At 35.5% G+C, this 18,394-nt stretch overlaps 1 protein-coding gene across 1 annotated transcript in view; it reads right to left on the bottom strand.

The window, feature by feature from the left end:
• Positions 1–17,592, bottom strand: part of LOC131691153 (retinal homeobox protein Rax) — a 56,617-nt gene extending 39,025 nt beyond the window's left edge. Inside the window, exon 1 of the mRNA XM_058977352.1 lies at positions 17,160–17,592. Coding sequence (XP_058833335.1) covers positions 17,160–17,331 — 172 coding nt within the window. The 5' untranslated portion in view covers positions 17,332–17,592. The remainder of the gene's footprint in view (positions 1–17,159) is intronic.
• Positions 17,593–18,394: the final 802 nt, after the last annotated feature.

The raw sequence follows: 18,394 nt of genomic DNA, 5'->3' as shown, positions 1-18,394 counted from the left end.
TCTGCTGGCTGAATATGATGTTCCGGAGCTACTAGCGCAAATCAACCTCTACGCGCCTACCCGTTCTCTTCGCCCTCGAGCCCTGCTGCATTCTGAAATGCGCAGCACTAACTACGCTACCAATAGTCCAATTTAACAATCAGTCGTCGCTTCAACGAGTTTGCTGAAATTTTTGACTTCGTCATGAACTCTTCGCAGTTTCGTCGTCGTGTATTGTCATTATTTTAATTATGTTTAGTTTACCTTAGTTTAGTATAGTTCATTAAGACAAATTGTCAGTTGGACTTTTTTATACATATACAAATACAAATACAAATACAAATACAAATACAAATACAAATACAAATACAAATACAAATACAAATACAAATACAAATACAAATACAAATACAAATACAAATACAAATACAAATACAAATACAAATACAAATACAAATACAAATACAAATACAAATACAAATACAAATACAAATACAAATACAAATACAAATACAAATACAAATACAAATACAAATACAAATACAAATACAAATACAAATACAAATACAAATACAAATACAAATACAAATACAAATACAAATACAAATACAAATACAAATACAAATACAAATACAAATACAAATACAAATACAAATACAAATACAAATACAAATACAAATACAAATACAAATACAAATACAAATACAAATACAAATACAAATACAAATACAAATACAAATACAAATACAAATACAAATACAAATACAAATACAAATACAAATACAAATATATATTTTTTACCAGTCAGTTTTACAATCTTCGAACATATTTTATCAGTTTTTGACTGGTTTTTAAAAGTTGTGGATAATATATTATGTTTTAAATAATTTTTAACCATATTAAACCCTTTTAAACAGTTTTATACAGTACTAGCTAATACCCATCGCGCGTTGCTGCGACTTTCAACGAAACAGAAAGAAAACACAATTTGTTCCGAAGCGTCATCTGGCGGGCAGATAATATCCAACCAATAGCACACACAATAATATGTATAAATTTTTACGGCAATCGGTTAAGCCGGACGGACCACCTGTTTCAGGAATCCCAATTCCATAGTACACTCAGGCTTTTTACGTGTTTTTTTAACGCGGTTTTTTACGCGTATTTTGAAATTTTCGCGGTTTTTGAAATTTACGCGGTTTTTATTTACGCGGCCTGTATCCCCCGCATAAAAAAACCTGAGTGTATTCTGCGACCCGTGCTATGCTTAAAATTATTGAGAGGGTTTGAAATATTTCCAATGGCGAACAAAGCCTGGGAAGTACCAAGTGAATTATTTCCCCAGTTCGCTGCATTACGCAGCGGACCGCTTGCTCTAATTATCGAATTTTTTTGTCGAAGATCGACATAGTTTTGTCAAACACTTTCGGCTGATGGTACATCGTTCAAGTTTTGCTGGGTTTCGACTATCAAATTTCGATGCGTACTGACGAACCTGCACAGAGGCCGTGTGGCATCCAGCCAAAAATTGATCCACTGGGATTTTACTTCCATGTCGTAGGATGCGACTGAAAACAGTAGTCCCTAAGTCAAGGTGTAGTTCTTTGCCGAGGACTTAATGCCTGGAGGGCCGTACTACGGAAGCTTCCGAGCGCTCCGTCGCAGTCGTGCTACCAGCCTGCGATCAGCATAGTCGTCCAGGCCCTAAGATCGAAGGTCATAAGGTTCTTCAAAACTCCTTTCTCAGGCGTGTATCTTTCAAATATTTTATATTACAGCTTTGAAAAATTTTGCAAATAAATTCTACTATATTATCAGACAGATTGCTATGTACACTGTAATATGTATAGTAGTACTAGTGTAAATTTAAAAGTGTAACATAATTTGTGGTGCTTGCAATGAAAGCGGAATATTTTATTTCAAAGTTATATTTTGCACCACTCTTAAAAAACTAGAGAATATTCAAAAAGAAGTTAAATGTTCTGCTATTATTAATTCAAGTACAACTTACACCTATAGGACAGAATTACTAAACGAAGAAGTACTTACTGGAGCATTCAAAATTAAATTAAATAACCAGAATCACCTTATAAATTCGATTTAGCGCGCCACACTCTACAAAACATTCAAAAAATCAACCTGTAATTTGTTGCAATTAATAGCCATATTACCTGAGAGTATTATCTCAAAACTTCAAAGCCAAACTCGGAAGATTTTCGCACCATTCGATTCAGTTCGTCGAGATCGACAAATATCTGTGTGTATGTGTGTGTCATTTAAACTCGCACAATTTTCTCAGAGATGGCGGAACCGATTTTCACAAACTTAGTTTCATCTGAAAGGTATAACGTTCCCATAAGCTGCTATTAGTTTATCCGACTTCCGGTTCCGGAGTTACGGGTTGGAGAGTGCGGTCACACAGCAAATTCCCATATAAAATGATGTCAACTTTGGTTAGAAATTCCACTTCAATAAAAATCCAGGTGGTTTCAAAAGAGGTCATATTTTGGCATTATTTATTTTTATATCAAAAATCCAGAAGAAGCATGAGGAGAAATAAGTAAAACATTTTTAACTTTATTCGTTCTATTTTTCACAGGGCATTTCTTTTCTTTAGCTACTATTTAACACATATTTTCCTTTGAAAATGAATACCGTTTGATAATAATCTATAACGATTTTTAACTCTCTTTCCATTTTATTTTATTTCCGAAAAAACTGATAGTGTATTTTTGAATCTGGCTTAGAAATAGTCCATGAATAAAGTTCTTGGGCTGCTGTTATATGATGCCCTTGCAAACTCCTCCCAAAGCATCACAAACACCCTTTCCATGACAAGTTGCGAAAAAATTCCATTCGGCATCAATGCCAAAATCTTTTTGCATGTTGCACAAATTGAATGCCGTCATTTTGTTTTTGTATTGGCTTCCTGATCCATCTGAGAAAAAGTAAATCTGTTGTAAGCCTGGCAATTTACCTTTTATGAACGCTAAACTAAGAGTCAAAAATAAACGAACTGCGACATGATTATGCTCAGAGAATTCAGCAATTGCAATAAAACTAATAAATTTCAAATCGTCCGATGCTTCGTCTTCAAAATAAAAAGCGCGAGGGTGAATAGTAAATTGAGTGTTTTCCCAATGACAGCATTGAACTGCATCCTGCACAACGAATGAATCATTCTCCGAAAAATCACAGATAATGATGCATTCTGTAGCTTTTAAATTACTTTTGATGTGATTTAAATAGTTTACTTGTTGCTCAGCTATAAAGTTATGCGGCAATATATTGATTTTTTTTCTGAAAAAGTATCAATAAATTCTTGTATGTCAATTTTAACTAAGTCCACAATGCATCTTTCTACTTGACGCCATTGTTAGAATTTTAATGATTCAATATGGCCGTTACTAAGAATACTCATTAGTTCTGTCGCTAAAATTTTTTTTAGGGCAGTTTCCACAACACTGCACCCAACATTGTTTGCTCGAAGTTTCACAAATTATTTTTGGAAACGAACCATGATAGGAGTTATCTATCTGGAAGTGATTTGCTGCTTTATAAGGTTTTAAAAATCATTTGTCAAACGGTATTTTCGACGGAAGCAATATGTGTTAAATTTTAGCTAAAGAAAAGAAATGTCTTGTGAAAAATAAAAGGAATGAAGCTATAAAAATGTTTTATTTATTTCTCCTCTTTTCTTCTGGATTTTTTATGCAAAACAAAATAATGCCAAAATATGACCTCTTTTAAAACCACTCGGATTTTTATTAAAGTGAAATTTCTAACCAAAATTGACACTCAATAAAAATGTTCCGAACACGAGGGGAGGGCAGGATCTGCAATGTCTGAAAAATTTTCTACATGAATAATGGACAGCCCCCAGATTGAATCGAATGTTGCACCGCGATGGAGATGTATGGTGAACTACCATGCGGCTTCATCGTTTCCATGCATGTGGGGTGTATACATAGAGTTGCAATTTTTTTATTGAAAAATTGTATCCCCGAAACATCTGAAGTGATCAGCCTAATTTTTTGATATGTTGTGTAGCATTAAATGATCTTTCAAATAAAAATATAAAAGTATGGAGTAGTTAAGGAACCTCGCAGTAAAAATCAAGAAAAACAACAATAGCGTATATTCTAATACAAATACATTATTTCTTTAAGTTTACTTATTTTTTCTAAACTACACTTAAATACCTTTTATTTGACTTGTTACCAATAAAAATCGGTTTAGCGGTTGAAAAGTTATGAATTTTTAAAAAAATCAACTTTTGAAAAAGCATGATTTTTGGACCAGCGTGGAAAGAGACACCCTAATGACCTAAAAAATATATATATATCTAATAGTTTTCGGTAAGGAACGATCCTACCAAATATCTGAGAGATCGTAAAACTTTTTTTCATGGAAGTGCTGACCGGATGGCGGAGGAAAGATGACATATTCGTTTTGGTTATGCTATTATTATTAGCCGAATGGAATGGGACGGCACATGGCACGAAAACGAGAGAGATAACGATAGTAGTGCATATTCGTGCGTCTTTACATAAATATCGGTCGGTCGGTTTTTCTAATCATTCGTTTGGCCCTCGTTGTACTACCAACACTAGCAGTAGCGGAGCAGCATTTTTACGCCATCCGCCCGAAAGTTCACTGGAGGGGAAGCAGTAGGCAACGACGGCCGTCCGCAAAAGTGTCCCAACCACCGCACAGTGGGACGGAATCAAAAAAGCCGGACATTGATATTTGCGACGAAACTATTGGCTATGGCACTTTGATGTCTTCGGAATGGTTTCTTTATTTTTAAATAGTTTAATATAATGTTGAAAAATTTTGATTTAAGGGGGTATATACGCAGATGAAAAAAATAACTTTGCAAATTGTTGCCAAAATTGATAGTCATTTATGGAAATTTGTAGACGAAATGATTTTATGAAACTTTGTTGCAGTAACGAAATCACTATCTGTTAAGCGAAAAAAGTTATTGGGGGAAATTGAAGTACAGGTCGGAATACCCCCTTAAAATGTTTTTTTTATTGTAACTTTTTTATTTGATTTTTTACAGTTTTTCGATGTTCTAGAAAATATGGAGGAAAAATACAATAAATGCTATAACTTTTGAAGTAGCAATCAGAAAATTACAATTTATACTTCTTTTGGAAGAAAATAATTTTAGTATTTGAATGAAGATATTTTTGTTTCTAGGAAAATACGGGAAAGTGGGGTACTGGGCCATTTTGGCCCCAAAATCCCATATTTTTCAAGATTTTTCTGCTCCGTGACGCAAATTATACATATTTTGTAGTTTTTATAATGTGAAAAAATCTCAGAAATCGAACGGAACCCTCTTCACCTTAGTCCGAATACGAGTAGTTGGGGTTATAGGGCTTTTTGGCATTCATATTAAATTTAATGATTTTCTCATACATATATCTCTATTATTCTTCAATCAATTTTCATAAAATGTAACTTGTTGAACGTGTAAAATTCTGAGGAATAAAACAAAAATAAATACGTTAGAGTTAAAATTCAGAAACATCAAACTTTTTGATATTTACTCTACAAATCTCATTTTTTTCATTATTTGTCCTAATACCTCAACTTCCCCTATTTTTCCAGGAATGAAACTTTTCTCATGTGATCCCTAAGCATATTTGACACTAAAAGTAGTAAATCTAATAAGAATTTTGTTGTTAAATGGAGTTAATATGTGCGATTGTATGATAAAAATGTGAAATCGACACTATATGTCAGATAATTTGATGTTCCTAAATTTTACCGCTAACGAACCTTTTTTGTTATAATCCTAAGGATTTTCTACGTTCAACAAGGTATAGTTTATGAAAATTAAGTGAAGAATAATAGAGATATATGCACGAGAAAATGATGAAATTTAATATGAATGACATAAGGCCATTTAACCCCAGCTTCTCGTATTTGGACAAAGGTCAAAAAAGCTCCGATCGATTTTTGAGATTTTTTTACATTAGAAAAACTATAAAATATGTATGATTTGTATCACGGAGCAGAAATATCATTAAAAATATGGGATTTTGGGGCCAAAATGACCCAGTACCCCACTTTACCATATTTTTCTGGAAACAAAAATATCGTCATTCAAATACTAAGATTATTTCCTTTCAAAAGAGGTATAAATTGTAATTTTCTGATTGCTACTTCAAAAGTTATAGCATTTAATGTATTTTTCCATACCACCAATTTCAAAAAATTTCAAGTGAGGTGGGCGGGGGTCTAAAATTGTCCAAATGATGTGAAATTTGGCATCTGAGCTTACTTTGACATTTGTCACAATATGAGAGGGGGGGCCTTTGAGAATTCAAAAAAAAAAATTTTGCAATGCCCTAATGCTCATAAGTCATCAGTGTCCTGCCAAATCTTCTTCGTCGTTGGATGAACAAGGTATTTCGTTGCTTAGAATACTCGGTTATATTAATAATAATTAAGCATTCCGTCACTATTTCTGCAATCGGCGCAGTAATTCCATTAGTTAATTTTCATTGTTTTTCTGTTTAAGCAACCATTATAACATCTACCTTTCACCAGACCAGACAAATTTCGGTTTGTAACAAGTAATGATCAAGACAGCACATGACATGAACAGCTTCTGAGAAAAACAACTTCTTGTTTTGTTTTTTATCAATTTCAAATTTTAATTTATTGATATAAAATTTATCCTTAATATATAACTATAAAGTCGTTATGAATTTCCAATGTACAGTAAACCAACAGAAAACGGGTTCAATATCACCGCCATCCTATCAGCGGGATACGCACTTGAAAATCTGTTTCAAAAAGTGAAAACTTGCGAAAACATTCATAAACACACGGAGATGAGCCGTAAGTGCACGGCATAATGATGGAAAAAGTAAACCCCTGTTCCAAGCGTGTCACCCGCTGCGTTGTGAAACCTTAATTATCAGTATATTAAAATCCCCTTTCGCAGAGTGTTGTTCCGACTGGCTTTAGCGATGTATGCATTTTTCTCTCTCTCTCTCGATCCAGCACCGTAAGCAAACAAACGGCCAAAAAAACATCCACCGCCAAAAAATCGATAAAATTTGGCTCCCACCCAGTCTCTGTACCCGCCGGGAAAAACTGAACTCGAAACTGAGATCCATCACGCGCCGAAACAGTTCCGAAGTGGAAAATCAAACAGAACAACCCATCAATGAGTTTGGCAGAACAAAAAAAAAGCTGCCAGCATCGATTGACGTGCGCCAAACTTAATGATTTCATCAACTTTTTCGTCATCACATGTGGTGATAAAAAATCACCCATACATATTGATGGCAAGCGACGCGTGGTGACGTGGCTGACGATCATTGCACGAAAGTCATCATTTTATTTGCTACTGTTTTTTTTTTATTAATGTGATTTTTATGATTTGTCGTCACTCACATCCGCTCGTTTGGAGAGAAACATTGGTGTTCGAATGTTGAAAAAAAATTTGGAATTCGGGGCGAGATCAAAAGACGAACGAGAATATATATTTAGCCTACCAGGAACTGATTCCATTGACGCCCAAATTGGTAGCCAATTATCCGGAATATTTGCATTCACGTAAGCAATTATAGCGGGATCACCGTACTGCTGCGGTGACATATCGGAATTTAATTGGACGGATCTGTAGGTTATGCTTGAAAAAAATAATAAAAAAAGTGATTGTGGGGGTGCCATTGAGAAGGTTCAATGGCTTGACAATACCACAATCCTAATTAATCCTTTCCACAGAATGTCTGTGCGTGGCTGAGTGAGAGAGAGAGGGATCGACTATTCGGGTAGAAACTTGTTGACATTATCTCACGGTAGAAGGCGTGGCAGGTGAGAAAAAGGACTGCTTATGGGCAGACACTTGTGCTGTTTGGCCGTGAAACCATGACAGGTAGCCGATTAAGAGCTCCAGGATGGCTCCGAACCGTTTCCCAGGTTCGAAAGGTTCGATAGTAACGGATTGCGAATCCAGATTAAGACAAATTATGGGTAGATTATCGACCATCAGGCAGATAATCGTCAAATACGTCTCGAGTGAGATTATAGTTTTGGAATAATTCTGTGAGGTTATGTTTAACCAAGATGTGTCGGTTAGAATACTTTTCGGTTATAGCGTAAAGAGCCTATTTTGACGTTATTAATAAGGGAAAATCAATGGATAGCTAATGAATTCGCATCTTTTTGCTTCGTTCATGGGAACCATAACAAAAATGGGCTGAGAATGGAGAAATACTTCTGTATGGCCGTTTAGAAAACTCGAATCGAATAACCCAATCATCTCTTTGAGCTAATGCGTTGAACGAAGCTGGCAGAAATTGCTCTAACCAAACGGCTTCAAATGGGTAACGTGGGAATAAAAACGGAGCGAAAATTGGCTCATTAACCTATTAATGGAACAAACGATGCTGCTTTTCATGTTGCATTTTTCTTAGTGATTGCGTTTGATCTACTAGTTTACATAAAATTTTCTACCTAAACTTGACCGCATCAAGCCTTTTCAAATGTTCAAATTAGGGTCACAAACAATTGTGCAAAATTTGGGTCGATGGGTTATGACCCGGCGTAGCGCGGTGCGTTTGCGTTTGAAATTTGTATGGGAATTTGTATGGGAAAACCTAATTTGTTGCAACTTTATTTCCAGAGACCTATGATTTACCTGAAGAATGCAAAACAAATTCGGTGCTAAAATATACCTGAAAAATGGTATAGATGTTCAAAGTTTTATGGCTTTAATTGAATGCAAAACTCAAAGTATTTTTGACAACACTGCCAGTGTACCAATGGAAGATAGATTCCTTAGTGCAATAACACCGTAGTTTTTTCTATTACCGAAGTAGAGATTTTTATGATATCGATGTTATCGATTCGGAATGTTCTGGTAAATTATTTAAAAACGTTTGCTATTATTATTTGATAGGATGATCGTTTCGATGCTGTTCTATCAAAGCTTCTTGTTGAAATCGAAAAGTAGTTTCTCGCCTCGGTCAGCCACATCAAAGTTATCAAAGTTCATTAAAAAGAGCTTCCTAGACATCGACATCAGTACCATTGATCTAAGTGAAGGCAGAGCATATACATTATGACGCTATTCTTCTTGCCTATTACGCATATGATATTGACCAAATGTGTTAAAATAATTCACCTGAACAAACCAACTGGACAATATTTCAGTTATTTCATTTCGAACCTCCACTTCCGTTCTTGTATATAATACACCTCCACTAAAATAAAAGGAACACTCAAGCCTCTGGAATTCAAAAAAGTGTGAATAATTGATCATTTTGCTCCACCCTAATATATGTTAGAATGGATATTCTTAAGGCTCAAATTACTTTCATTGAGCGCATGTGTAAGAATTGAACGCTTGGTAGTGTGTGTAGGCAATAGATTTATTAGATTATCATGATTTAAATTATGCAAAATAGCTGTTGAAGAAACAATTGAACGGACGAAATAATGATTTTGCAAAAGTTTGCTGTGGTTTTTTTTATAACGCAGTTTACCCCAGCACAGTGTGGTAGTGTGACAAAAAATCACCGGATCAAGAAAATTTCCAGTAGCTACTTTGCATTATTTCAATCGTGATGATCTGATAAATATGATCTGACATTCTTCATAGAGTTTTAAAAAAGGTTTTATATGGATAAACCGGTGGCAAAGCTGAACCCATTTTTCCAATGCATACTATCAAGTGTTCAATTCTTATAGATATTATAGTTGGTTGAACCTTAATGGCTAGCTTCCAAGCATTCGAATTTATGATTTGAATTTATCTTAGCAATCACAATTTGGAGCCTGCTAATAATATGTATTATTTACATTTATATTTAATAAACTATAATTCATTCCTTGCTGAAAACCACTATGTATTGTATACTGAAGACTAATGATACCACTACGTCACCAATTATCGGCTTGGTTTTGAATCACGCAGACACAACAGCCAACAGGGCAGAAGCGATTGAGCAAGAAGTCGTTCTTACTTCTCATCCTAATCGAACAAATATTCCACGCCATATAGCGCCGCCGCTGATTTTAGTCAACGACGTCACGCCGGTACGCCACCGCCACCGATCAAAATCGCCCCGACGCCGCCGATAACGATATTTTTCAACGGCGCATATCTCTAAAAGGAAGGCAAAAACAAATAAAGCTCAAGAAAACCGATTTTTTGAGAAAAATGCGTTTAATCCACCTAATAGTGCGATGAAACATTTCTTATAGCTCTTGGAACTTCCTCTTCGGATTTTACAACGATCAAATTAGCATGGGGCAACACTCTTTAAAATAGGCGTACAATCGACTCATTATTAATACCTTGTGTACAAAATGTTAATTCGTTCATTGCATTATCTATGGATAAACTGAATTTCCCTGGCGATCTGAGAACTACAACTGAAAGTGCAGCTCTTGATAACACGCTACCTCAACGCGATTATTTCGATATCACCTTCAGGAAATTTGTAGCTTTTCCTTTTGCGAATAACTTTACTGAAGACATCAAATATCTATGTTGAATATTTTAACAGTTTTGGCTTGTTGTCTGTGGATTACCCTTTATCGCCTATTTATTGTTCAATATAGTAATAATCCATTTCAATATGCCAAATATTATTCCGATAAAATAAATTTTGTATTTCAATTTTCTATCTACAAATAATTTCAAATTGTCTGGATGGAACTTGATCACTTGTCGGTGAAAAAATTTCATTTGCGCGAACCTTTTGACTGCATATTTTCTAAATTATAACTGTCGGATCGATCTGAAACATATCTCGGGAAATTAAAAGGAATATAGATTATTCCAAGCTACGGAGTAGCCAAGAGGAGGCTTTAGGATTTAACCCCACAGCCTCCCGCCCACCTAAAATAAATAATTCGATTGAAGAGAAAAATTTATTGATGCCGACTGATTTAATTCAATATTACAATAATAATTATCTGATCAGTACATTGATAACCTATTAACATCATGGCGACTTTTGAAAAACTTTGGGAATGAGATCCTGATCTGTAACGCTATTGAGAGTATGCACTTCAAAAAAATTCACTTTTCCCTATGCACTTTAGTAAATTCACTTTTCCCTACAGAATGCATTGATTGAAGAACTTATATATGCTATTAACAGAGCGTTACTAAAAATTCGTTTGTCCGTCTAATGTATGGACCTTTTTTCCGCTTTTCCATTGATTTGGTTTGGCCATTGAGATTTCTAGCACTAATGTTGTCCTACGCTGATTTGAGCTTTTCTCTGTGTTCTGCCATCGCCTCATATAGTATGTGTTATCAACAACATTGTGAAACAACAAGCTCTAAATGTTCTCAATCGATATAATATCCGACGAGAGTGATAAGAGTTATAAGAAATGTCTCATCACACTGTTAGGTGGATTAAAAGCGTTTTATGTTCTATGCGGCTCAACGTGGATTCACGTTTGCTGTGGGCCGTGTTTTGGAAAAAAAATGTTCCACGGCTTAATGGCGGTAGAAGTCATTGTGTGTCAATTGATCGGTCGACTTTGTCATCGTGCACAGACTACTTGATTAAAGAAATGTAAAAGTAGTAGTTAGTACTAGCGTACAATTGTTTTGCGCTAGTGGTATGTTTATCTGTGTATGTGTTCGTCTAAGTATTTGTGACAACTGGGCCAGGGAATGGATTCAGAGCTGGCGTATATGATAGAATAGGGAGCAATTTATTGCGTCGCGTGCAATGTTTTCCTTCGTAGGACTCGTTGGTCACTTTTCTGCGGTATTTGATTCGAGCATTCGATTCGATTCATTCAGAAGCTCTGATTGAACAAATTCGAGTACGAATTATTTATCGACGCACGTGAATCATCCATTCAGCATGGTATGACAAATTTTTAATAGAATGCAATTGTCGATAATGGTAAATAAATCACATTTTGTCGCTGTTGTACTACCTTATGACAAACGCCATTTTGGGGTAAACTGAGTTAGAAATGCCACTTTACTTGTCTAAAAAATCTCTACAAAGTCGCGTTTACAGAATTTTGACTTTCTGCTTGGTTACTGAGATAATGTGAGAAACGTTTTGATAATTTTTTAATTTTTTGCTTGTGTCTGGGGATTGGCTCAAATTGTCTTGATGTACAAGATGTTTTCATATGTAAAACTATCTGAGAAATACAATGGCATAATCATTTTCAAAACAAAAATGCACGAATTGTTTGAAAAATGCAATTTAAGTTTTAAACTGGAAATATAGCATATTTGGCAACACTGTAGCCAAAAATAACTATTTTTTCTAGAATCCCAGACTCATTTCCTTCAAAATGCATCTCACCGATTGTTTATAGACCAAACGAAATCAAAGATATGAATAAAAGATAATAATTGATGATTTTTTTCTATGGAAAAATTTCCATGCACGATTATGCCACGCCATACAAATTTTGTTATCAATACACACCTATGACACGTGTCAGTGCGACTTTTCTTTACATTTATAGTAAAAACTCGCAACATAGTCAACCGGTTTTCGTAATATTTGAGAGATTAATACAGAATAGATAGAAGCATCAATTTCCTTCTTTGAATCGTTTATACCATTTCTTAGTTTCAAGATATTCAATTTAAAACTTTAAAATAAAAAAATATTTACTATAATATATGAAATTGAAAATTATTAATGTTCTGGTCGATATTGTAAATCATCTCGCCGCTGATATCGAAATTAACGTAAGTGATCCTAACCTCAATTCTCATCTGAAATCATAATACCACACATTTTTTTATGTGAGAGGGTTGTATATCGCTGAAGAGCCGAAAAAAATTATTTGTTTTAAATATTTACCATATTAATCAGGGTCTTAAAAAACATTGTTTTTAATGAAAAAAAAAAAATATTATTTTTGAATTAATAAAGGTAAACAATTTGTTTTATATCTGCGGTTCACATTGAACAACTTTTTATACTGTTTAAAATAAATGCTATATATATATATATATATATATATATATATATATATATATATATATATATATATATATATATATATATATATATATATATATATATATATATATATATATATATATATATATATATATATATATATATATATATATATATATATATATATATATATATATATATATATATATATATATATATATATATATATATATATATATATATATATATATATATATATATATATATATATATATATATATATATATATATATATATATATATATATATATATATATATATATATATATATATATATATATATATATATATATATATATATATATATATATATATATATATATACGTATACGAAGAATTTTTGGTCTTTAGTTTTCTCGTAATCCCCTACGCCAGTTTAAAAAACAGTTTTGAGAAAACGCCGTTTAAAGTTTTCGGTCTAGAAAAAAGAAACTTACTGCAGTAATAATTCCGAGAGCATGCTGCTGAAACTTTGGGAAAATATTCTCAATGCTTATATCTATAGGTTTAAAAAAGACAAAAACAATCTATTCTTTTAAAGGGGAGGGAGTGCCCCCTTAAAACACCCCGGTAATTATGTGAAAGTTTTTGTACTTATAAATTTGCAAACGCGGTCTCAAGCATCAACACACAGTTCGCGCAAACATGAATCGGTCACGTCATGAAGTCCCTACCCTCGGTCCTAGCAGCCTAGACATGCCTTGAGTTGGACTAATAAAAATGTCGCTCATATCCACTAGACCAGTGATTCTCAACCTGGGGTCCGCGTCCCTTGGAGGCTTTGATGTCGTTGCTGGGGATCCGCGAATAAAAAATATATTTTCCGAGTGCATATTGAAATTCAAGTCTTGTTTCCTAAAAAACCGAAAATAACATTATGAAAGCATACAAAATCGATGTTTATCTGTGGTGGTCCTCAGCAACCCTGGGTGATTTCTGGGGGGTCCGTGGTACGAATAAGGTTGAGAACCGCTGCACTAGACAACACGTTCCATGGTGGTGACATGACCGGGAACTATAGTGATAAGAGGGAATACTCTACACCGGAACCGTACACTGAAAATTAAACAAAAGATTCCTTCCACACGATTATCAAATCGAATTCATCCCCGCGGTATTACATACACGCTAGCATACGCGAAAAACATGTACACAAACAATCGCTTGAGCTTCGTCCACGCACAACTACGGGCACGATCTTGCAAAGATGAAAACGCCCCGGCTGTTAAGTGAATGTGAATGCGCGGTCTCAAGTGCAGACTCACAAACATATGTGTTCGCGCGATAGGTAATAGGTCACGTCCGAAAGTCCCTACCCTCGGCCCTAGTAGCGTAGATTCATGCCTTCAGTTGAACCAATTAAAGAAATCACGCTCAAATTCACTAGAGAACACGTTCCAAGGCGACATGACCGGGAACTCTAGTGATACGGGGAATCTCCTGCTCTTCTAGCATTCAGCACGTTCACATGCAAATGCTTAAGACCTTCGCGATCATCCACAGACACCAAATCTCGTATTCTTGCAAATATGAAAACAGCCGATGATTAAGTGAGTATTTTAGCACTAATAAATTTATAAACGTGGTCTCTAGCTGGAACCTACTAACGCCCATGTTCGTAGCCTAGGTCCATGCATTCAGTTGGATCAACAAAAAATGGCGCTCATTTCAACTAGAAAACACGTTCCATGGCGAGATGACCGGGAACTCTGATGATGTGGAGAAATTTACTCTTTTAGCATCTGAACCGTAAACTAAACATTAAGTGTCAGATAAATGATCCACGCGCGATCATAAAATCGGTAAATATGTCAATGGCCACGCAGTTATAAAATCGAATTTATGCACACAAAGTGACATACACGTTAGCACAAACACTTTTACAGCCAAACGTCGAGATCTTTGCTATCATCCACGCAAACAGGATAACAGGCAAACAGAATAACACCCCAGTGAACGTTTCTGCACTTATAAATTTACAAACGCGGTCCTAAAAGGGAACGGTTAAGTCCGGAAGTCCCTATTTTGGGCTCCAGCAGCCTAGGTCCATGCCTTCAGTTGGATCAATCCGCAAAAAATTACGCTCATATCCACTAGACAACACGTTCCATGACGACATGACCGGGAGCTCTAGTGATATGAGAGAACTCAATCTCTTCTAGCATCTGATCCGTACACTGAAAATAAGGTATCAGATTCACGGTTATAAAATCGAAATTATACACGCGAAGTTACATACACGCTAGCACAAGCAACATACAAAAGTTCATGCGATATACAAGCGCCCACGCGATTGAACAATTTAACTTACAAACGCCCCAGCAGTTCGCGATGATACACAAATTCGAACATGCAATCGCTATCATCCACGGGCAACTACGGCCAATATTTCGCAAACATTAACGCTATAGCACTTATTCAATACCACACTCAGAATCACGGCTCGCTGTGATTGGTATTAAGCATTATTTAAGTGGGTGACATTTCCAATCTCGTCTGCAATTGTAGTGGGTGATTCTGACGGAGAGCACTTCCGACAACGCAGCTCTACACAGCTCCGGTAGGATAACTTTCGAAAAAAAAGATAATGATTCCAGAATTCATTTTCAAGCTACGGCTTATTGAGGACCTATCGATTTAAAGCACTGAGTAAGTTTAAATGCATTAAACGAAATAAGTAAAATCAGCTGATACCGTAGAGTACAAGTGATTAAAAAATGAAAGTATGGTCCTTTATTCGACATTACTTATACCTACTTGAGAATCAAGTTGCTTCTGTTCAAATATGACTAGTAGCCTTGTAATAACAATATCCAGACGTTCAACAATGTAATGCTGTAACTTATTACAGTAATTAGATGACTGATAAAGAGATTTTCACGAACAAAGCATGATTCTTAGCATTATGTATAAGCCACAATACGACATTCTCCAAATCAAAAAAATCTTAATATTTTGCGCTAGGATTTTGGGAGTGTATTCCAGCTTTTTCACAAAACAATTTGTCGCGAAATGCTAGCCAAAAAAATTTTTAACATATAATTATTGACAGTAACAATTTCGCTGTATTTCAGTTTCTATTAAAACATGACATTGGTTACACGATATGAGAACTGGATGAAATATACCGAAAATTGAAAGCGTTCAATACAATATATTGAAGAAATATAAGAGTCTACACAAACGTGTACAAATTAGTAGTAATGTTGTCATACACACCTAGAAAAAATCGTGTAAATTTACGTCTCCTGACCATTGCATATACGAGCATCAAAAATGATATAGTTTTACGTATGTTTTGTAGTTTTACATGTCGTTGAATTTTGCAGGTCACGTAATTTTACTCCACATGTGGCGTATGTTTAAAAAGTTGAAAGGTGTAATTTCATGTCACTGCGCATGAAAAGTACGTCTTTCATGTAAAATTAAACAGAACACGGTTATATTTCGTCATTTCTTCAATTACGGTTTGTTAGATTGTGGCAAGATTGGAATTACTTCAATAATAAAATTCAGATTTTTTGGTGTTTGTATTCCAAAGATTTCCATAAGTTATAAATTTTCATAACCCCTACTGAATATTTATGACTATAATTTCTATAATAATTAATCGTATGACTTGTGCCGTATCAAATAAATTAACTGAATAAAAAACATTAATCGTAGGAAAACAAATTGCCTAAAAAACATCCCAAACATTCCACGTTAACAATCGGTTTCAAGGCGGCAACGTACTATCAATCAAAATATCCAATTGAATAGGACAGTTCCGAACCAGGTGTGTTTAATTACCCATGCAAAGAAGCAGCATGTAAATGCTCCCACCCTCGCACGGGAATTCCACAATACTGCAACAATCAATCCTGCGAATCCCTCTTAAAAACCGACACTATAATAACCGCCTTCCAAACACAATAAAACGATTCTTCGGTCGAGACGTCCACCAAGTTAGAACCACGTTTTTTGACAATTTGATTTATTAGATTATCATTAGCCAATTGAGCTTCCGCAGCTGGCCAAATTCTCACGATATTTCCACCCTCGCGATGTATTTCTGCGATCCCACTGTACCAGGTTGATAAGCAGGGCCAGTATCGAATGTATTCTATTTTTTTATTAACACAAATTGGAAGGGTCGTCCGATCAAACAGCTGAGCGCCGATCGCATTGATAAAAACTCACCGTTTTTATTGATACCGATGATGTTGTTGTTGTTGTTGTGGGTAGTCCTTAGATGATGATGGTTATGATTCCCCAAAATTTGATCGATGCTATACACCGCCCGCGGTTTAGAAATTGCACTTTCCTGCGGAGGCCGCAGGATATGATCACTTTGAAGTGCGCTGGACATCATTGCTAATGGTGGTATCCGAATTGTTCTGCGGTCACTAAATCCTTGATTTATTTGTGTTTTTAATTATTGTTGCTCGTGGTTGGTCCGAAACACTACAATCAATTTCACTTATTCACTTGAGGACATTTTATTTTTTCTCACTAGATACAGTCAGTCCAAATGCTATAACGTTCACTTTATACCCAACAATTAATCCACCTTGAAACACCCACCTATTAGTTACCGAATCAATCACTAACAACGAACCATTACCGTCTAATGTCAACCACGGACTGAATGCAGAAAGCCACAGCTCGTCAAATAAATATTAAAAATAATAAAAACGAGGTCCCTATGCTAAACTTCTCCGTAAGTGCACACAAACACACACTCATTCGGGATCAGCCACCCATTCCGGGCCAGCACTAACATTGCCACATGGAAAGCCTCAAATAGAGCTCCTAATGCTTGTTTCAGGCTGCTACGCAAAAGGAGATACGAAAAATAAGGGGTAGTTTTTTTCTGTCGCCCATTCGTCTTTCCACCGCACATTCTTGAGTTGTTACAACCTACCACCACCACACAACCACGCAACGAAAATGTGCTCTTCGTTCATCCACAAGTGGGCGAGAGAGAATTTATGCTCACCGCCAGCGCGAATTTGAGGTGTTCTCTTTTCCGCCTGCTGCTGCTGCTGCCGTTGCTGGCGATGTACGCATGTTGACATGACAACCTGTTTCTCCTGCTGCACAACTTCGGGCGTTGGTGGTATTGGTGAGTTGCTAGCTAAGGATGAACTCGAGTTACTCGAAACAGTGCAGATGTGGGTCCAGATTGGGTATTCTTTTTCTTGCTCACCGTGATTGGTTGCGTGCCCACCCTCCGCCCAGCCCGCTGCTGGACAAAAGGTGGGAAGATGGAACTTGAATTGGGTGTCGATTATTCACAGCCAGCACGTGTTCTCTCATCAGTGTGCTAATGAGCGATGATGACTTGTGGGAAATAGCAATTGCGGGTTGATTTGTGTTTTATGAATGACAAATTCAGTTACGACCGATTGTATATTAGGCTGACGAAATGGGGA

The sequence above is a fragment of the Topomyia yanbarensis genome, chromosome 3, assembly GCF_030247195.1.
Source record: "Topomyia yanbarensis strain Yona2022 chromosome 3, ASM3024719v1, whole genome shotgun sequence".
Taxonomy (NCBI): domain Eukaryota; kingdom Metazoa; phylum Arthropoda; class Insecta; order Diptera; family Culicidae; genus Topomyia; species Topomyia yanbarensis.
Note: the sequence above shows the minus strand (reverse complement) of the source record. Positions and strands in the feature narration are given on the sequence as shown.